Source organism: Vigna umbellata, chromosome 4 (assembly GCF_029865625.1).
Source record: "Vigna umbellata cultivar VRB3 chromosome 4, Vumbellata_1.0, whole genome shotgun sequence".
Lineage (NCBI taxonomy): Eukaryota > Viridiplantae > Streptophyta > Magnoliopsida > Fabales > Fabaceae > Vigna > Vigna umbellata.
This window is the reverse complement of record NC_142168.1, coordinates 37,150,023-37,169,972: the sequence shown is the minus strand read 5'-3', so window position 1 is coordinate 37,169,972 and position 19,950 is coordinate 37,150,023. Positions and strand designations below refer to the sequence as shown.

At 29.0% G+C, this 19,950-nt stretch overlaps 2 protein-coding genes across 2 annotated transcripts; one reads left to right on the top strand and one right to left on the bottom strand.

The window, feature by feature from the left end:
* Nucleotides 1–1,123: 1,123 nt before the first annotated feature.
* On the top strand, nt 1,124–5,380 carry LOC124832285 (TMV resistance protein N-like). Its single transcript, XM_047306457.2, has 5 exons — nt 1,124–1,744; nt 1,933–3,043; nt 3,314–3,604; nt 3,689–4,489; nt 4,576–5,380. The coding sequence occupies exons 1-5, from the start codon at nt 1,248–1,250 to the stop codon at nt 5,101–5,103; spliced, it is 3,228 nt and encodes a 1,075-aa protein (XP_047162413.2). The 5' UTR covers nt 1,124–1,247; the 3' UTR covers nt 5,104–5,380.
* Nucleotides 5,381–7,214: 1,834 nt separating this feature from the next.
* LOC124832280 (gibberellin-regulated protein 4-like) lies at nt 7,215–8,868 on the bottom strand. The gene is made up of 4 exons (XM_047306454.2): nt 8,690–8,868; nt 8,522–8,566; nt 8,362–8,395; nt 7,215–7,542 (listed from the first exon to the last, which is right to left on the bottom strand). Exons 1-4 carry the CDS (start codon nt 8,762–8,764, stop codon nt 7,361–7,363), a joined length of 336 nt encoding a protein of 111 aa, XP_047162410.1. The 5' UTR covers nt 8,765–8,868; the 3' UTR covers nt 7,215–7,360.
* Between the last annotated feature and the right edge of the window lie 11,082 nt (nt 8,869–19,950).

Genomic DNA, 19,950 nt, shown 5'->3' with positions numbered 1-19,950 from the left:
AATTTCAGTTGATTCAAACTTTTGAACTATACCAATATGTTTGATATATATATATATATATATACTTTTTTTTTTAATTCAGAAACAAAATTCACCCTAAAAATTTATTAATTTAAAATATAATAAATAGTTTTTTTCTACTTTATTAAATTTAATTCAACTTAATTTTTAACCTAAATTAAAAAAAATAATAGCTTATTAGCGAACCCCAACTCTTAAAACTAAAGATAGAAAAATTACAATCAGTGGCATGTTTTTTATTTTCAATTATTTAAAATATTGCTATCAATTAGTTAGTCTTTTAGTTAATGTTGTTATCATTATTTTTCAGCTACATAGACAAAACAGAAAGTTAATCTTGATGAAAGAAATATTTTTATCAAAAATATATGATCCAATTTATTATTATTTAATTATAAAAAAATATAAAAAACATTTCATTTAGTATTTATGCATTACAATTTCATGTCATACTCCATTGACCTGTAAATTTATCATTTATAGTTGATATCTTGGTATATTTTAAGTTTTTCTCTCTAATTGAACCTTTCAATGTATAACTTAAGCAAACCAGCTCTTCAGAAAGTGATTGCAGTGAATAAAACAAGGAAACAATATCAAGAAAGGGAAGAGGAAGGTGACAAGTGAAAATTAAAGTTGTCTTTTCAATACAGTAAAATAGATTATAATTTATTTAGTAAAAATACATGGATAACACGAGAGTAAAAAATCAATTTAAATGTCTGCCATAAAAGAAAAATGTAAGAGTCAAGAAAAGAAAAATGTTTTTTTTTTAAATTGGTAAATATTATTCATTATAAAAAATAAAGACTAATATTATGCATAAAGAGTCATGTTTAAATTTCCAACAAATCTTAAATGTATTGGATATTTATTTTCTAATATATTTTATTATATATGTTGATATTGAAAAAACTGTTATGCTAATAAGTCTCAGATATTATATTATAAAATGAAGTTATGTTTTTGAGGCAATAAGAATTAAAATTGAAAGAAAGCCAAAAAGAAAATAATTGCTCATCTGATGTGAAGGTATCTATATGATTGCTTGTAGACCACAAGTTAAGAATTCATAGAAAGAGAAAAAAAGAGATATTTTTCCACAAAGTTCTTCTGCAATGAATGTTTGGTAGCACATCTATCTCACTTTTTTAATCTAAATTTTCACCTATGGATTTTGATTTCAGAGAAACAAAACCATCTTAAACCGACCAAGTTTTCTTCTCATGGCTGCAATATCATGTTCCTATGCCTTCTCCCATGATGTGTTCCTCAGCTTTAGAGGCTCAGACACACGCCATGGTTTTGTTGGGAATCTTTACAAAGCTCTTGATGACAAGGGAATCCATACTTTCATTGATGATGAGAAGCTTCAGAGAGGAGAGGAAATAACACCTGCACTTATGAAGGCAATTGAAGAGTCTAGGATTGCCATCACTGTGCTCTCTCACAACTATGCTTCTTCATCATTTTGTTTAGATGAACTTGTTCATATCATTGCTTGTGCTAAGGAGAAAGGCTTGTTGGTTTTGCCTGTTTTTTATGACTTAAATCCTTCTGATGTAAGACACCAGAAAGGTAGTTATGCAGAAGCATTGACAAGGCATGAGGAAAGGTTCAAAGACAAGAAGGAAAGTTTCAGCCATAACATGGAGAGGTTGGAGAAATGGAAGATGGCTTTGCATCATGTGGCTAGCTTGTCTGGCTATCATTTCAAACAAGGGTACCCCTTTTACCAAACTTTTACTCAAGTTTTGTTTGATTCAGTTACACTTGTCTAATGATTTAGTCAACAGAAAATAGATGTTTGCTAAACATAATGGTTAATGATAGTGAAAAACTCTTTATACAACTAGTGCATAAACTATTTCATCTTTAATCTAACTTCATTGGAACATTTCTGTCAAACAGATATGAATATGAATATGAGTTTATCAGAAGGATTGTTGAGTTGGTCTCTAGCAAGATTAATCGAACTCCTTTACATGTTGCGGATTACCCGGTTGGATTAGAGGCACAAATGGTAGAAGTGATGAAGCTTTTGGATGTTGGAACTGATGATGGTGTTCACATGGTTGGGATCCATGGAATTGGTGGAATAGGAAAAACAACACTTGCTCTTGCAATTTATAATTTGGTTTTTGACCATTTTGATGGTCTGTGTTTTCTTGAAAACGTGAGAGAAAACTCAGACAAACATGGATTACAAAATCTCCAAAGCATTCTTCTTGCAGAGTTGGTTAAAGAAAAGAGAATAAACATAGCAAGTGTACAAGAAGGAATTTCAATGATACAACATAGGCTGCAACGAAAGAAGGTTCTCTTGATAGTAGATGATGTTGACAAGCATGAGCAGTTGCAAGCTATTGTTGGAAGATCTGACTGGTTTGGTTCAGGCAGCAGAATCATCATAACGACTCGAGATGAACAGCTGCTAGCATCTCATGAGGTTAAAAGAATGTATGAGGTGAAGGAATTGAACAAGAAGGATGCTCTTCAATTTCTTACATGGAAAGCTTTTAGAACTGATGAAGCTGATCCAAGTTATGAGGAGGTCTTGAAACGTGTGGTAGCTTATGCTTCTGGCCTTCCATTGGCTTTGGAAGTAATAGGTTCCAACTTGTTTGGAAAAGGTATAGAAGAATGGAAATCTGCGATCAAACAATATGAAAGAATTCCTAATAACCAAATCCTGAAGATACTTAAAGTAAGCTTTGATGCTTTGGAGGAAGAAGAGAAGAATGTTTTTCTTGACATTGCTTGTTGCTTCAAGGGATATAAATTGGAAGAGGTCCAAGATATACTTCATGCACATTATGGTGATTGCATGAAATATCATATTGGGGTGCTAGTTGATAAATCTCTCTTAAAGTTTAATATGCAATGTATGATGGTGACCATGCATGACTTGGTAGAGGACATGGGTAAAGAAATTGTACGAAAGGAGTCACCAAAAGATCCAGGCAAACGTAGCAGATTATGGTTGCATGAGGATATAATACAAGTTTTAGAAGACAACACAGTGAGTGAGATTTTGTTTATCTATTCAGACAATTGTATGCTATGTCATAGTTGTTTGTTTGTTTTTCCTTTATAATATGCATGTTTGATATCTTGCATATATACGAATGAGGCTGAATTCCTTGCATTGACAAGTAAAAATGTTTTCTCTCTAAACTAACACAAAATATACTGTATGTAATTATCATAAAAAGTCTACAAACTTTATCATATTGTCAATGTGTTCTGATTAAATTCTTGGTGGTTGATATGTGCCCTTTTGCATTAACAGGGAACTAGTGAAATTGAAATCATACATTTGGATTTTCCCCTACTTGACAAAGAAGAAATGGTAGAATGGAACAGAAAGGCCTTCAAGAAGATGAGAAACCTCAAAACACTAATTATTAAAAGTGGTAACTTTTCTGCAGGTCCCAAATATCTTCCAAATAGTCTAAGAGTATTAGAATGGTGGAGATATCCTTCACATGATTTACCATCAGATTTTCATTCAAAGAAACTTGCCATGTGTAAATTACCTCAGAGTTGCTTTACATCACATGAGCTGGTTAGCTTATTGAAGGCAAGTTTAACTAGTTCACTTTTCTCATCATGCAATGAATTTACATTAGGATTGTGCATCTGATTCTCTTTTCTTGTTATGCAGAAGTTCATGGGTATGAGATTTTTAAATTTGGACAAAAGCAAATCTTTAACACAGATACCTGATGTATCTGGTCTCCCAAATTTAGAGAAACTTTCATTTCAACATTGTCAGAATTTAACTGCAATTCACAATTCCATTGGCTTTCTATGTAAACTCAAAATATTGAGTGCTTTTGGCTGCACCAAACTCGTGAGTTTTCCACCTATCAAGTTGACTGCTCTTGAAAAGCTCAATCTCTCACGTTGTTACAGTCTTGAAAACTTTCCAGAAATATTAGGAAAGATGGAAAACATAAGGGAACTTCAGTTAGAGTACACAGCCATAAAAGAATTTCCATATTCTTTTCAAAATCTTACACGGCTTCAACAGTTACAACTATCAAACTGTGGAGTTGTTCGATTACCGAGTAGCATTGCTGTGATGCCAGAACTGACTGATCTTATTGGTTGGAAATGGAAAGGGTGGCAATGGCTGAAACAGGAAGAGGATGAAGAAAAAGAGGGATCATCTATAGTATCTTCAAATGTAGAATATCTTTGGGCCTCAGAATGCAACCTGTGTGATGATTTCTTTTCAATCGGTTTCATGATATTTGCTCATGTGAAAGACTTAGACTTATCAAAGAACAATTTCACAATGCTACCTGAATGCATCAAAGAGTTTCAATTTTTAAGGAAGCTTAATGTGAGTGATTGCAAGCTTCTTCAGGAAATTAGAGGGATTCCACAAAGCTTGAAACATTTCTTAGCAACAAATTGTAAATCCTTGACTCCCTCAAGTACAAGCATGTTCCTAAATCAGGTTTGGTTTTGTTTCTAATGCACTTGACTTAGTACTATATAGTGTACTTAATGTCGGAAAACTTATGAGTTCTTTGTGACTATCAGGAACTACATGAGGCTGGAAAAACTCAGTTTTATTTACCAGGAGAAAGGGTTCCAGAATGGTTTGATCACCAAAGTAATGGACCTTCAGTTTCTTTCTGGTTTCGTAATAGGTTTCCTGAGAAGGTTCTTTGTCTTGTTATTGGACCTGTGAATGACTCTGGAATGTTTAGGCCTATGGTAGTCATCAATGGCAATAAATGTTTTCTTGGTAGTGTCTATTTCATGATGGGAATGGATCATACATATATTTTTGATCTTCTAACAATAAAGTTTGAAGATAACTTATATGGAGTTCCTTTAGAAAATGAATGGAACCATGCTGAAGTTAAATACGTAGGTCTGGAAGAGACATCAATCCTTAAACAAAGTGGAATTCATGTTTTCAAACAAGAAAGTGGCCTGGAGGCTGTTTGGTTTTCTGATCCTTATGGCAAGAGAAAATTAGAAGATGATCTCAATAGTTTTGAATCACAAAATCAACAACTGCTAAAAAAGCATAGGTTTGTGGACATGGAAGCTTATACATGACAAAAGTGTATAGTTTTATGCTAAAGGCTAATTCTACTCTGAAATGGATTTGTTATATAGTTGAAGATCTATAATTATACAAACAAAATGATTGTTGTAAATACAGTGTTAGTATGTACTTATTCTGTGTTGTACTAAAAGAAGACATGTTTATTGAAGTTGCAATAGTTCTGTGAAGAAGAATTGTTAAGAAGTGGACTTTAAGTCTAATCTAATTCTACAAAATCGGTTTGTAAGTAAGGTTTGCATTATTTATTTATTATAAATTGTTCTTATATCCCGTTGACTCAAGACTTCCATCAAAATTTTTTTACTTTTGCATGTTTTAGCATTTTCTTCTAGGTGTTAAGGATGATTGAAAATGCTTACTATGATGCTAATTCGCTCATGAATTAAGACATGAGTTGATCTGTGTTTCCTCTATGTTGTAATAATGTTAGATTATTGCAAAAAAAAAAACGTTGGATTGCAACGGTCAAAACTTTAATTGCCAATAACGTTTAAATTCATTTTATTAAGTGTTCAAACAGTAAAATATTTAATGGCTTTTATTGTCTTTTATTGATTTTATTTTTTCCTAACTCTAATAGAGAGAGTTTTTCCCCATTCCAAAAATATCCCAAGTCAATCTTCTCTCCTTCTCATTTCTTCTTTTCCTCTTCTAAAATTATTCTGGGGGTAAGTCCGAAAAGCCCCCCATTCCAAAAATATCCCAAGTCAGTCTTCTCTCCTTCTCATTTCTTCTTTTCCTTTTCTAAAATTATTCTGGGGGTAAGTCCGAAAAGCTCATCAAGTGCAGTAAGCTCCCAATTATTTGGGCATACTGAGGCTGAGACAATAATTCTCCTTTATTTTTCATTAATTTAGAATTAGCATATAAGGGGTACTCACTGGTTTTAGGTCATAAAATCTAAACTTCTTAAGAAGTTTCTCAATATATTGTTCTTGGGATAGTAATATATTATCTCCCTTCCTTATAATTCTAGAAACAATTTAATTCTAGCGACAATCTCATTGCGTGTACCAAAATTTAGCACGTCATCCACATACAAACAATGACACAATTACCATTTTCAAATTTTAGAATACTATCAATATCATTAAGAGCAAGGATTGTGGGGGTGTATTCTCTAACACACGTCATGTGTCTTTGGTTCATATAGCTTGCTATACCAACTACACTGTGTTAAGTATTTCAATCTAAGACCGGTTCATATAACTTGCTATACCAGGTCTGATTCATTACATTGTATGAGACCCAGAATAAAAGTTTATTATTTTTTTCGTTTTGCAACAAGTGGGGGATTGTTGTAATAATGTTAGATTATTGCAAAAGAAAACGTTGGATTGCAACAGTCAAAACTTTAATTGCCAATAACGTTTAAATTCATTTTATTAAGTATTTAATGGCTTTTATTGTCTTTTATTGATTTTATTATTTCCAAACTCTATAAATAGAGATTTTTCCCATTCCCAAAATATCTCGGTTTATTTTATACTCTTTTTATATATCCTTGCTAGTTCTGAGAAGTTCTTGTTGTATCCACCGCAGATAAATTTTTAAAGACAATGATTCTACACGTCTCAGGATCACTCCTCATGAAATACTGCTCGTGGTTTGGTCAGCATTTTTTACAACACTCTATGGCTTCCTTTAATCATGAATTTTTCAGATGAATCTCATGACTTTCCTAGGATGCCGTGATCCGTGTTTCCAAATTCTCGGACAACATGATCTCAGCTATGACACCATAAGCTTATTAATTGTTGTTCCTGCTTTTGCACCTTTTCTTGTGTAATTTTCTTTCCCTCAAGGTATGATTATAAAGATCCCATGATCAATGTCAGAACACTATGTCAGACAGAAAACCCTGTTGCCTTTACAAAATCCTGTTCTCATATTTTTTTACTGCATTTCAAACTGTTGACACTGTTCATTCAATTAATTTAAAGAAAATTATAGCAAGCATGAGAAGTTCCATAGATCACAGCAATAGTATTAGACACACTTCATTTAAGAACAAATCTCATGTATTGTCTAAAACAGATTTTTTATTATTATCATTCAATTATAATCAAAATTTCAATTCAGTTTCCATCTATGTCAAAGATTAACCATGAAAGCTGATGTAGATTAATTATTGAAGTAAACACATTAAAATTACATTCAAAATTTTATCTTTTGAATAATCGAGACATTACATTTTATGGAAATTAAAGCTATATAACTTTGTTGTTAATTTGATGGAAGAAGAGGTTAAGGGCACTTGGGTCCTCCTCTCTTGGTCTTCCAGTTGTTGTAGCAAGGGCACACTGCTTTATTCCCATAATACCCCGGTGGGACACACAGGCACTTCATACAACACTTCTGACAGAAAAACATGCAGGGCTTGTGGTACTGGGTCCTGCTACACCTCCTTGTGCATTGCGAAGGGCATTCTGGTCATATCATATCCCAAAGAAAAGAAAAAATCTCATTAAAATATTTACATAAATTGAATCTTCTCATGTCAACTTAAAAGCATCTTCATCCATTGATTACTGAAATCACAAAGGAATCTTAATATAATAACCCACCCTAGTCCTCTCAAATTAGGATCTTAGATCATAAAAATATAAATTTATAATACTCTTAAATTAAAGTAAAAGTTTTTAAAAATAATGTAACATAATTAAATTTATAGAAGATAAATTAATATTTTATATTATAAGTCTTGTAATAAAAATAATATAAGATACATAAAAATACTTAATTTATCACAACAATGATTTATCTTTTTTAAAAAATAAGAACAGATAAAAGTAAAACTTAAATACATTATTATTAGTGTAATTGATAATATTCTTAATATGTGTTAAAAATTAATAAAATTCTTTATTATTCATGTTTCAGAAAAAAAAAAGAAAATTCTAATTCACATCTTGGAATAATATATACCAACCATATAGGTTTTTTCCATTTGAAAAGTTCTTATGTTGTTGCAAGGGCAATAACTTCTTGTGAAATATGAATTCAGTTCTTAGTGATTGGATGAACAGTTATTTGGTAAATGAGAAAATTAATTTTCAAAAATTTAAAGTCAAAGTCTCAGATCCAAAGATCACGGAAAAATATATTTGACCATAATCAAATGAGAACCCCATGTTTGGAAATAGTGTATATTGAAAAATAACTGAATGAATAGCAGAAAGAACTTCAAAAGAATGAACAGCAGAAAGAACTTCAAAAGAATGGATAGCAGAAAGAACTTCACTTACGGTAGTTCTTGAGACTTCCAGGTCCAAATTTTTTCTGATAAACACACAATAATTATGCAGAACATGAGTCATCAAAAACTCACAAAACCAGAAATAAGAAGACATGCTATATATATATATACACACACACATATATATATACACACAGACAGAGACACACCTTGTCATAGTAGTGGTGACCTCCATGTCCATGGGATGCCACAACCTTCAAAACCAAACCAAGAAAAATGTGAGAAATATATAAACTTTCAAAACCTCGACAATGTTGAACCAGATTTATCAAAGATTGTGAGTTGTAAATGTATGTGTTTGTAGTGAAAAAATCAACCATTGTTTGAAGCATGGAAATGGCAATGAGGGCAATGATGAAAGCAGATAGTAGCTTAGCAGTCACAACAGCCATTGTTGGAAGCTAACATAAACCAGAAAGCTCTTCAATATATTGTGCAAACTGATGGTGCAGAAAGAAGAAGAGGGTGGTGACAGAAAGAGATGAATGTGGGAGCATTTATAGAAGAAGGCTGAATGGTTGGAAGGGATACCTTAAGTAGCAGCAAAATTTATTACTGTCGAGTGTGAACACTAGCAGAGAGTTTTACTTCGTACCTAAAATCACACATGTTTGTCAGCATTGATGATGTTACTGTTAAAGTGTTATGTCATGCTAACTAACTATACTGTTGCTTCCGTCTCAAAAGTACATGAATTCAAGTTTTTCTCACGTTATTCTGATAAAGTATAATTTGGAAAACAATTTATAAATTAATAAGATGACTTACAAACATAGTTTTTGGTGTTGAATAGTTACTTTTTCAAGTAATTAATTTGAAGATAGATTAAGAAAAACTATTAGTATTACATCGTAGAGTAACGTAAGTTGATTTGTTTTCTTTAATGATATATGAGATTTCATCGTACGGTCCACAATACGGATTGGAATATGGAAGTTGGTAGTTAGGTTCTTCTTAAATGTGTGAAAGTTTCTTTTCATTTAGGGTTGCAGAGAATTGCAAATTGCTTGTTCCCTTGAAATTAAAATACTACCAAGTAGGAGACAAAAAGTGGTAGTTATATGATGGATAAATGATGCTGTAGAAAATATCTAAGAATCATAAAAATATAATGCTATATATAATTCAATATTCAATTAATTTGTCTCGAGTTTAAATTCAAAATAATGTATGAAACATTTGAAAAATAGTAAGAAAAAATTATATATATATCATACTTATATATATGGACCTTTTTCTTTAAAAAATAATTTTTTGCTACGAATTTTAGAACATATTTTATAAACTATTTCTTTTTCAAAGTAATAAAGAATTTGTAATTATCTGTACTTTACGCACACGCACATATATTTAATTTTTATATTTTGAAGTAAATCTTGTAAATTAATTATTTTAAATGATAAATAAGAAACAATTAATTTGATTTAAGATATATCAATTTTATTAAATTTAGTATATATGTATGTGTATATTCTCGAAGACGGATAAAAATAAAAATATATAGTAATATATATGCTTGGTTTGAATACGTATTAAGCATAATAATTACTTTTTTATTTAATGGTAGATATACCTATATTCACATAGTAAATCAAAATATATTGTATAAAATATTCATTAATAGAGTAATAATATAAATTCATTAGTGTATTTTTGTTGTTTAATTTTTACTATAATTATAATCGATATGATAATAAATGATTTTGAAGATTTATATATATATATATATATATATATATATATATATATATATATATATGTATATAAAGTTTCTAAAGTAGAAACGAACTTAGTCAAAAATAAATTGTTATTAGTAAAAACTAATATTCGTTCTATTACCATCTCATCAGTACAATTTGATAAAGAAAAGAATGAAAATAAACTCTAAGAAATTATAAAAAAATAGAAATAATGAAAAGTTAAGGTATTTAAGAGAGATAATGATTTTAGAAATGAAAAATAATTTTTACTATTTTTGAAATTATTAAAATCTAGACGGACAATAATTATAAGATGAATTAATTATGTGTTTTTTTTAAAAGACAACATGATTGATTGTATTAAAGTTTTGTTTTTCTTCATCCATCATGAGAAAAAATAAAAATGATATCTAAAATTCTTTATATGTGAAAGATCATATTTTCATTATTGTTAATATGATCATTTGTACCTCACAATAACAAATTTAAATAGTTATCATTTTATTTTATGAAAAATTATTTTATGAGTTTATTAAGAATTAATATATGATTGTGTTATAGAGTTTGGATTTTTATCCATTAGGTATAACTATTTTTTGCTAACAAAATTTCTTCAATAATGAGTTTAAAAATGAAAAGAAAAATAACTTTTACTGCTTTTAAAATTATCTCTAATAATAGTACAAGCTAGGCCAATGAATCCGCATTGAATATGGTTTGGTTGATTGCAATTTAAGTTGATGAGGTACATTAAATGAATAGAAGTAAAGAAAGGTAGAAGGACACAAATTGTGGGGCTCCATGTTCCTCCATGTGATTCTTTGTGCCCTTCACAAATTAATTTGATTGTTTAGATGGAAAAAGTAGTGAGCTTTCAAAATTCAATAACTTACAATTTACAATGCCTTATGGCACATGTGACAACACCTCTCCCTTCACATTGCTCATTTATTATAACTAACATGAACTACATAAAAGGTAAATGTTAATCACACCCTAAGTGAAAATGAAAAGGCTTTATTTTATTTCGATAACCAAAATTTATCTCCTTATAACTTTTTAATAGTACTCATATATGAATTTCAATCATTATTTTTTATGAGACCTTAATAAATCAACGTGATTCTTATTAATATGATTCATGATTCACTGGTGAAATACTAAGTTCTAAACAAACTCTAATTATTTTGTAATTCAAGTCTTTTCTCTTTTTCTTCTTTACCTTTTAATTCTGTGGTGTGAGATACCTACAAAAGATACTCTGATACTTAAGTCACTGTTCTATAAACAGAGTTAATTTTCAACAATACAATAAATATAATCACCTGCTTTCTTATCTTAAATTTATATTATAAGTTTTGGAATACACTTTTAATAAACATTAGCCTAATCACAACCCAATAGTTGATAAACATGCTTTACAATAAACATACTTAATTTATAAATTTGAGCAATATTAGAAGAATTATCAGTCAGTTAATAACTTTTACTAATCGTAATTTGATTCTAGATGTACTGAGATTGATTGTTCAGTCAATTACTGACTGGATGACCCTACAGTGCAACTAATATAATAATTATATAAGATTTTGATATATTATTGTAAATTTAGAAAAAAATCACTGCAAAAAATTATTAAATAACAATTAGATTTGAATAGGAAAATAATTAGTCATTATGTTTTTTAAGTTAGACAATATTTTATAAATTAAAAATTACTAGTATTTAAAATAGTTTTTATTATAAATAAAAAATTATAATTGATTTTTGAATTAAACTTTTAATTAGTTTTTAACATTAATTATTAATATTTTAACTATTTTTTACTATTTATTTTAAATTAATCTTGGAGATTAATTTATACCCTAATCCCTTAATAGTTAAAATATTTTTTAATTGAAATTGAAGGAGGTAAGAGCCACTGTAAATCTGGTTTTCCTTTCTAATTGAAGTCCTAAATTGTTGTACCCAGTGAATTAGAGACAGACTCTTAATATTAAAAGTATTTACCTTGAAGTTATAAACACAAAATTTAATAGAGATTTGATTTAATTATTTAATTGATGGTTGCTTTCTCCGTAGTATAAGCAAAACTATTAAATGGAACAATTTAATACAATTTACTTCTAAAGTGGATAAATATTTATATAAATCCGTTAAGTTTCAATAAACTCTTCAATCACTGTAATAGTTTATGTAATACAAAATAATATTTAAAAATCAATAATGGATGCATAAACTTAAAATATACTCTTAATATAATACCAATTTTACATCTCAACCTTATAACATAATTGTAAATCACAGTCATAAAATATAGTAATACAACAGTACTGACTAAGTAAGTTACTAAATTATATACAAAATTCAAAAATACACAAGTTACTGTAGTGAAACCATCAATTTCTTTGAATCATTTTAGTAATAGTAATTATAAGGATACAGTTCTCAAAAGCTCAATGTCAAATACATAAATAAAAAACATAGAAAAAATCATTTTATTTCTTTATTTATTTTCTTTCCATGACCTCAATGAATATCGATTAAGCTGACATTAATATATTATTATATTATGTAACAGTATATGTCACCTAATAAATTATTATTTCTTAGTTCACACGCATCTTTATTTTATTATTATTTTTTGTTTTTATATTCAATTTGATGTCCCCTTAATCGACACTACGATAGCATTATTTAATTTAAAATATAATATAGTGTATGCCATATGTACTATTTTTATCGTCCATGTGAATAACTTCTCATTATTTTTTACTTTAAATTATTTTATTAAATAATGTGGGTTTGGTAAACTCTAAATTATAAACTTATCTTAGTACTATACTATATTAAAGATGATTTGAGAAACTCTAATAGCATCTTTCTTTTGTTTGATATTATTTGCCAGCAATTAATTACTAACTTCTTGTAGTGACTTTTATGAGATTTTTACTCTAAATATTTTTAAGTGGATTATTTTAACTTGATTCATGTGCATTATGTCGAGTTATACGAAATGGACCAAATTACAGTTCTATTTAGAATGAGAACGACAAATTAACTTATAAAAAAAAGAAAAAAAGTTATGAAAAACGGAAAATAAGAAAATTTTAAAAAACAATTAAAATATTATTAACTGAAAAAAATTATAATTTCAAACTTTAATAATATCTCAAATAATATTATTAAATAAACTTATCATCAAAACTTTGATGCGGAAAATAGATTTTAAAACAAACCTTCTCTTAATTCTCAAATTGATTGACTCCGCTGACTTAAAATCATAACATTACTAGAATTATAAGTGAAACTAACCGAATGTCATTATTTCAGTATTCATCAATTTAACATTAGATACAATTGTTCATTTGAAATTAAATTGGACTTTATTCGATATATTATAGTATTACATATATTTTAAACAAATATTTTATTTTATCTTTTATCATTAATTAATTTATTATAATTTTTTATTTGTACTTTTTACTTAATCTATATTTTTTTATTAGAAATACAATAATTCAAGACAGATTATATATATATATATATATATATATATATATATATATATATTTACTGTATTAAATATACTTTAAGATTTTCTTTTTCTGTTTGTTGTTATGAAATGTCACTGATTCAATCAACTTTTCATTATTTTACAACTATAGCATGTTTGAGTGTTTGTGTCTCATTATTTATTATTTGAGAAATATTGTGAATTGTTTTCTTCACAGATTATTATTTTTTTGAGATGAACATGCCAGTTTAGATTAATTTCAAGAAGAAGAAAAAGAAAACTATTGGACCCAGATTACTGTATTATTTTTGTCCATCATCCATATTCTACAATCAAATGTGTATAACCAATTGGGAATTGCTTTTTGCAACCTCATATTTTTTCAAACACTTCCATATTGAATTGTAATAATGATTTTTTTTCAAACCTTTGAGTAAGCAAGCAACCTGTACTACACATCTGCATCATTATTGGAAGCATATAGGAACAAAATTGGCAGTTGTGGAAGTGACATTACACCCAATATTATGACACTAAACCCTTTGCTGGCTGCCTTATGAGTGTTAATTAATTTCACTACTTTCACTAATAGTTGTGATCTATGGAGATTAATTCTCACTTTGAGAGGGTCTTATGGTTTATTAACTCAAAGTTTCAGAGTTGCATTATTGAAAGGGACTAGTTGGTGGATTTGTCAGATGCCATAATAAGGGTATGTGAACTGTTGCAGCTGTTTTTGGACCTCTTTGAATAACACTCTTTTCACTCATGCCACATCATTTGCACTCACTTCACTCCCTCAAGTGGGAATATTTGGTTTTTGGCACATTTCGTGCTAATAAGTTTCCTGTTATTACTAGATAACATGTTAAACGAAGTTTAAGGTTTAGGATTAATATCAGTTGGAAGACCTATAAATTTAAGTTTCATTTCGGATAAAAATGGTTATGATATTTTATCATTTCATGTGTTGTTTTTTTATAGAAAGAAAGTTTTATTGTAAGGTTATTATACACCCTACTTTCCTCAAACATAATATTTCATAAATAAATATAATGTAAATAAATATAATGTTGGGTCATTACAGTCGTCCATAATGTGAAATACAAAGGGTCTCACATTTTTAATGGAAAATACATATTTTTAATTTTAAATAAAAACTCATGAGTAATATCTCAAAGTGGATTTATTATATGTTTAGGAGAGGATTAAAACACTTGCATTCACGAGTAGGTGATACTTAACTAGACAACATACGATATCAAACGTCTAAGGATGCCAAAAGTCGCTAGAATACTAAGGTGCCAAAGTGACTAGAATATAGGAGTGACTAGAATACTCAGACTAGACATGTTGTCTAGGGAAACACGAGTGGGTGAAACTCAAATGGACAGCGTATCAGGTTGATACCATATGTCTAGGGATACTTAGAGTGATGAAGAATATTGCATAACCAGAAGTGAGTTAAACTCAACTAGACGAGAGTTTAGGAATACCAAGAGTGGTGAAGAATACTACACAATGAGGAATGAGTTAAACATAACTAGATGGGAGTCTAGGGATACTAGGAGTGATGAATAATACTGCAAAACCAAGAGTGAGTTTAACTCATTTGTATTTGAAAAAGATAAATGGAACCTCTCCAGAGTTCTTGGGAGAGACTAGATATAGCTTAGTTGGAGTGAACTAATATACAAATCTTGTGTCTATTGAATTATTCCATTAAATGCTTTTTTGCTCTCATCATAAAAAGACAACGCTTAAACAAGTCATTTAAACCATCTATTTTCCTACATTCATTAGATGTTGATTATGTAAATTACAACATGTGAATAAAACCACTTTTATTCAATAGTAAGGTATTTAAAATATTCATTTTAAAATTCACACTTCTTTCTATCACTAGAGTTTAAAAGTTATACACAAGTTTTATTGTGAAATCCTTCTAAACAATTTCTATAAAATTTAGTGAATTTTTTTTTTCATTACTAATTCTTATTTATTTATTAGATGCTATGTTGGGAAACCACTTTGTAAACACCATTCAACACCCATCTTTTCTGTTTTCCAGTGATTTCATACTTTTGTTCAAATCTCATGTTCATTTCACATGCATGCAACATTATTATTATCCTCGTTAAAATCCCAAAAGTTTATGTATACCAACATCATGGTGGTCAAAGAAGGTGATGGTAAAATGTATGGTTGAGGTTTGGAAAGGTGGGAATCGGTTATGGATGGATGGAATTGATTCCGTAATTTCACAAAAAGAAAGTTATGGATGAGGTGGAACCAATTCCAAAATTCATTACATGTGTGAGAGTCGGTTCTTTTAAAAAAATGAACCTACTTCAGTTGCACGTTGGTGATTTTTGATAAAAAGACTAAAAAATACATTATAATCATTAAAGATAAATTTCATGAAATATCCTTAAATTAACAGAGTATATATATATATATATATATATATATATATATATATATATATATATATATATATATATATATATATATATATTCTCTTAGAAAAATTGTTTGGACAACTATTAAGCACCTGTTTTGCTTTCGTATATTTAGATTGTCTCGTTGGCCACAAGTTAAATTGACCATAATTGTTATCATATACCTTAAAAAGTTTGGGTAACCCTTCGCTATCTGAGGACACCACCCATTGGCTTAACCAAATGCATTTTAAGAAATAAAATTTTTTAAAATCATTTAATAGAAAATAAAATTAATTAATATTACTACTATTATGAAGTATGATTTGTTCTAAGTAGTTGAGAGTTAGACATGCAGAATAATGGCATTTAATCCCTAAAAAAACACCATCCCCACCTCCATTCCCAGACCATAAAAAAATATGGTTTTATGCACAAAATTATTCAACAATTTGCTTTGATACAAACATATAATCGATTATTTCATTAATTATGATATCAAACATATATATGAACCAAAAAAAAACTGAAAATAAAAATTGTTGATAAACCATTCCTAATTTAGAGTTTAATCCTTACACTTTCCTTTTCGTGTATGAATTAGATAAAATTTATATTTACTTAGCTTTTATTTTAATGTTTCAATTTAAAATTTTATATTTTAATCTTCATAGTTGTAATTTCTTTATTCTTTTGATTTTTAATTAGCATCAAGTTTGAGTAAATATTGTTTGAGACTCGATGACTATAATTTAAAAGATAAAATGCCTGTAATTGTAGGATTAATAACAGATATGTTAAATTATATATTAAAGCTAAAAGGAAGAATTCTTACTACCATAAGAATAAAAAAAAATTAACTTTTGTTTTATTTAACTTTTATAAAAGATCATGACATGTGATAAAGTTTCCTCCAAAATATTTAACCTAATTATATGCATAAAGTTTTGTGGACCACAAACCCTACTTCACTTTCCTTGGTATTGAGATTTAGATTGTCCTACACAAGTTAGAGTTGAGTTGGCACTCATCTTTGTAGGGTTTACACTACAATGAAAGAATGATAAGACAATGGTTGAAGAAATACTATTATGTTGGTTGGTGCTTGACAATTACTCATACTACTACAATTGAGGGAAACCAAAAGAGGTATATATACATATGATCATATAGGTCCTACTTATTGGGTCAATTTTTCAGAAACATTGTACATCACTACTAGTGAGTCTTGTTTTCTATCTCTTACTCTTTTTGACCATTAGAGAAATCAAGAATTTTTCATCTTGTCATCTTTTTAATTTGATAAAGAATTGTTATTAAAATTCAAATGGGGGTAGAAAGATGATTGAATGAATGAACTATTATTTTGATACGTACATAGATTATGATGGACATGGACAGGTTTATAATTACATATATCTTGCTTGTGGTTGAGTTGTACTTGAAATAATTACGAGTCAATTTCTTCAAAATGATAATTTTTTCCATAAATTTAATAAGATTTAAATACATCATATACTTTTAAAATGTTTAATAATTAGGAAAATTATATAATATTATTGCATGTGTGTGAAAAAGAAAATGCTCATTTTATTTTATCTTTGTCACCATTAATTTTTTATACTAACGTAGAACCATTGTAAAATTAAGTTATTGAAAAGTTTTTTTTTTCACTATTGTGACAAAGGTTCAAGTAGTATTTTCCATAAAAAATAGTGTAGGATTTACAATTATGATATTTTATTTTATTTATAAAAAATCATCTAAAATTGTATTTTTTGTAAAATAATTAACTACATAATTTTTCATGAATATACACGTTGTTTTATGACATTTTCTTCGAATCTACCTTTATGAGATTATATAATTGAAAGTAAATTAGAAAAAATAATTAGATTTTTAAAATTTCAAACATAGCTTTTTAGAAAATATAAATATAAATTTACACCTGCTGTTAAAAAGATCGAGCTCAGCGTTACCGCGAAAATGAGAAAGAGTTTGAAAACTAAAAAGCGCAAAACCCGTTCGTTTTCCGTTAACCCACTCGACGTTCCCAAAATGGAGGAGAGAGGTGGCACTCGTGTTGGGACTGAGAAGATGTTGTTGAATCGGCGAGTTGAGGAAAATCTGGTTGGAGAGAAGGGATTTAAGAGTATGCGTTTGTGAAGTGGAATTCAGATAATGGAGAAACCCTAATTCATGTTTGAGGAAGAGGTAATGAGAGCGCAAATGGGATTCCTTGGCTTGATAGTGGTGTTGGAGATTGAGGTTGACGGAAGAGAGGGAGAACAGAGAGCCGGAATTAGGTTTTGTTTTTCATTTGAATTAATGGAAGCTGCAGTGTGGTAGTGATTCCCTTGAAATTCTAAAATGTGTTTTTGTAATTTGGGGGAAAACGTGAGCCCTATTTGCTTTTGATTGTACTTTGATGTTTTTGCATTCTTGTGGACTATTAAATTACCATTTTGATTATGAGAAGTGCTTTTGTCAAACTTTCCATACTGCTTCAATTTAAAGCATTTATATTAGGAATATTTTGTATAAGTTCATGGGAAATTGCTATTTCCTTTCCCATATTTTATTTGGATGAAGTTTGATGAATGCATGAGCTTAAGCACAAAGGTTGTAATCAGTTTAATTTGTTCAATTCAATACATCATACTATGCATCTGGACCAATTCCTCGCCCCTTACTTGCTCAGTGTTTTATTTGATGTTTGAATAATTGCAGTTAACATAGGAAAGATGAAAAATTCTGGGTTTGATTTTGGAGCAGAGGAAGATGAGGACACTGGGTAGAAAAAGTTTTGATATTTTGTAAGTAGTTTATGTCAATTAAGTAACTGAAAGGAAGAGTGAAATGGCATGATTTGTGTAAATCCTGCAGAATGTTGTTTTGTGGAGAATGGATAACAAACAGAAGCCGGGAAAATTTAGGATGATAAACACTGTTAATTTATACAACTACAGTTTTATACAAAGTGAACAAGTTATAACATTTACAACCCCCAATGATAATTTTGTAATTGATTGAGTTTAATGGCTTAGTGACGATGGGAATCAGTCTTACACCCTTAGCCAACCTATTGTGTATTGACAATTATGATCTTCAAAGTGGGTGTTATCATCGAAGTCAACTAACTTATCACATATTGATTTGTGATTAGTGTACTATGTAAAACTAGCTTTTTCATTTATTTCGTGACAATCATGAATGATTTTATGCTTTAAAAATGCTCTGAAAAAGCTTTTGTTTTCACAATCATGTGTTTTTTTCCTTTTTTTTCTAGGAAGAGTTGACACCTCAGGAAGAATATTCTTCTCATGCAAATCTATAACTGTGAGGGATTTTAGTATTAGTGCATTTTCTGGGGGTACAACTGCTTGCATAGGTTTGTGATAAACTCAAACTTCATTTTTTCTTGATAATATAAATACTTTAGCTTTACTTTTGTTCCATCCTTCATGAGAGCTGAGTTGATGATTTTTGCCATATCTTGTAATTTAATGTATTAATTTTTGGAATAATGGTTCTGTTAGTAATAACTAGGACCTGTTATGTCAAATTTCCACTTAGACCAACAAGAGCAAACTTTAATCCTGGAGGCATTTTCAACATTGCAGTATAATTTGGTTAATTATTTACTGGATGCTAGAGCATTTGTAATGCCAGAACTTAAAAGGAAGCTCCTACCTTGATGACTTGGGCTTTATGGATAGGCAAACCTCAGATCATTTACAATAGAAAGGGTGAAAAAACATGTGTATAAATCTTGGATTTCCACCCTGTCTCAGGCATTCATTCTCTATTTTATAAAGTTTCACCTCTTTGTAGCGTTTAAAAAACAGGGGTGACTTCTATAAAGGCATGTTTGATTCACTTCTTACTTCTTTTTTATATTATTTTGAACTCTTTTTTAA

Bases quoted from the DNA above. Each gene is read 5' to 3' on its own strand.
- LOC124832285 (XM_047306457.2), top strand. From the start codon at position 1,248: ATGGCTGCAATATCATGTTCCTATGCCTTCTCCCATGATGTGTTCCTC. The intron at 3,044-3,313 runs GTGAGTGAGATT...TTGCATTAACAG, and splicing joins AAGTTTTAGAAGACAACACA to GGAACTAGTGAAATTGAAAT. The intron at 4,490-4,575 runs GTTTGGTTTTGT...TGTGACTATCAG, and splicing joins CAAGCATGTTCCTAAATCAG to GAACTACATGAGGCTGGAAA.
- LOC124832280 (XM_047306454.2), bottom strand. From the start codon at position 8,764: ATGGCTGTTGTGACTGCTAAGCTACTATCTGCTTTCATCATTGCCCTC. The intron at 8,567-8,689 runs GTTGATTTTTTC...TTGGTTTTGAAG, and splicing joins TTTCCATGCTTCAAACAATG to GTTGTGGCATCCCATGGACA. The intron at 8,396-8,521 runs GTGTGTCTCTGT...TGTGTTTATCAG, and splicing joins GTCACCACTACTATGACAAG to AAAAAATTTGGACCTGGAAG.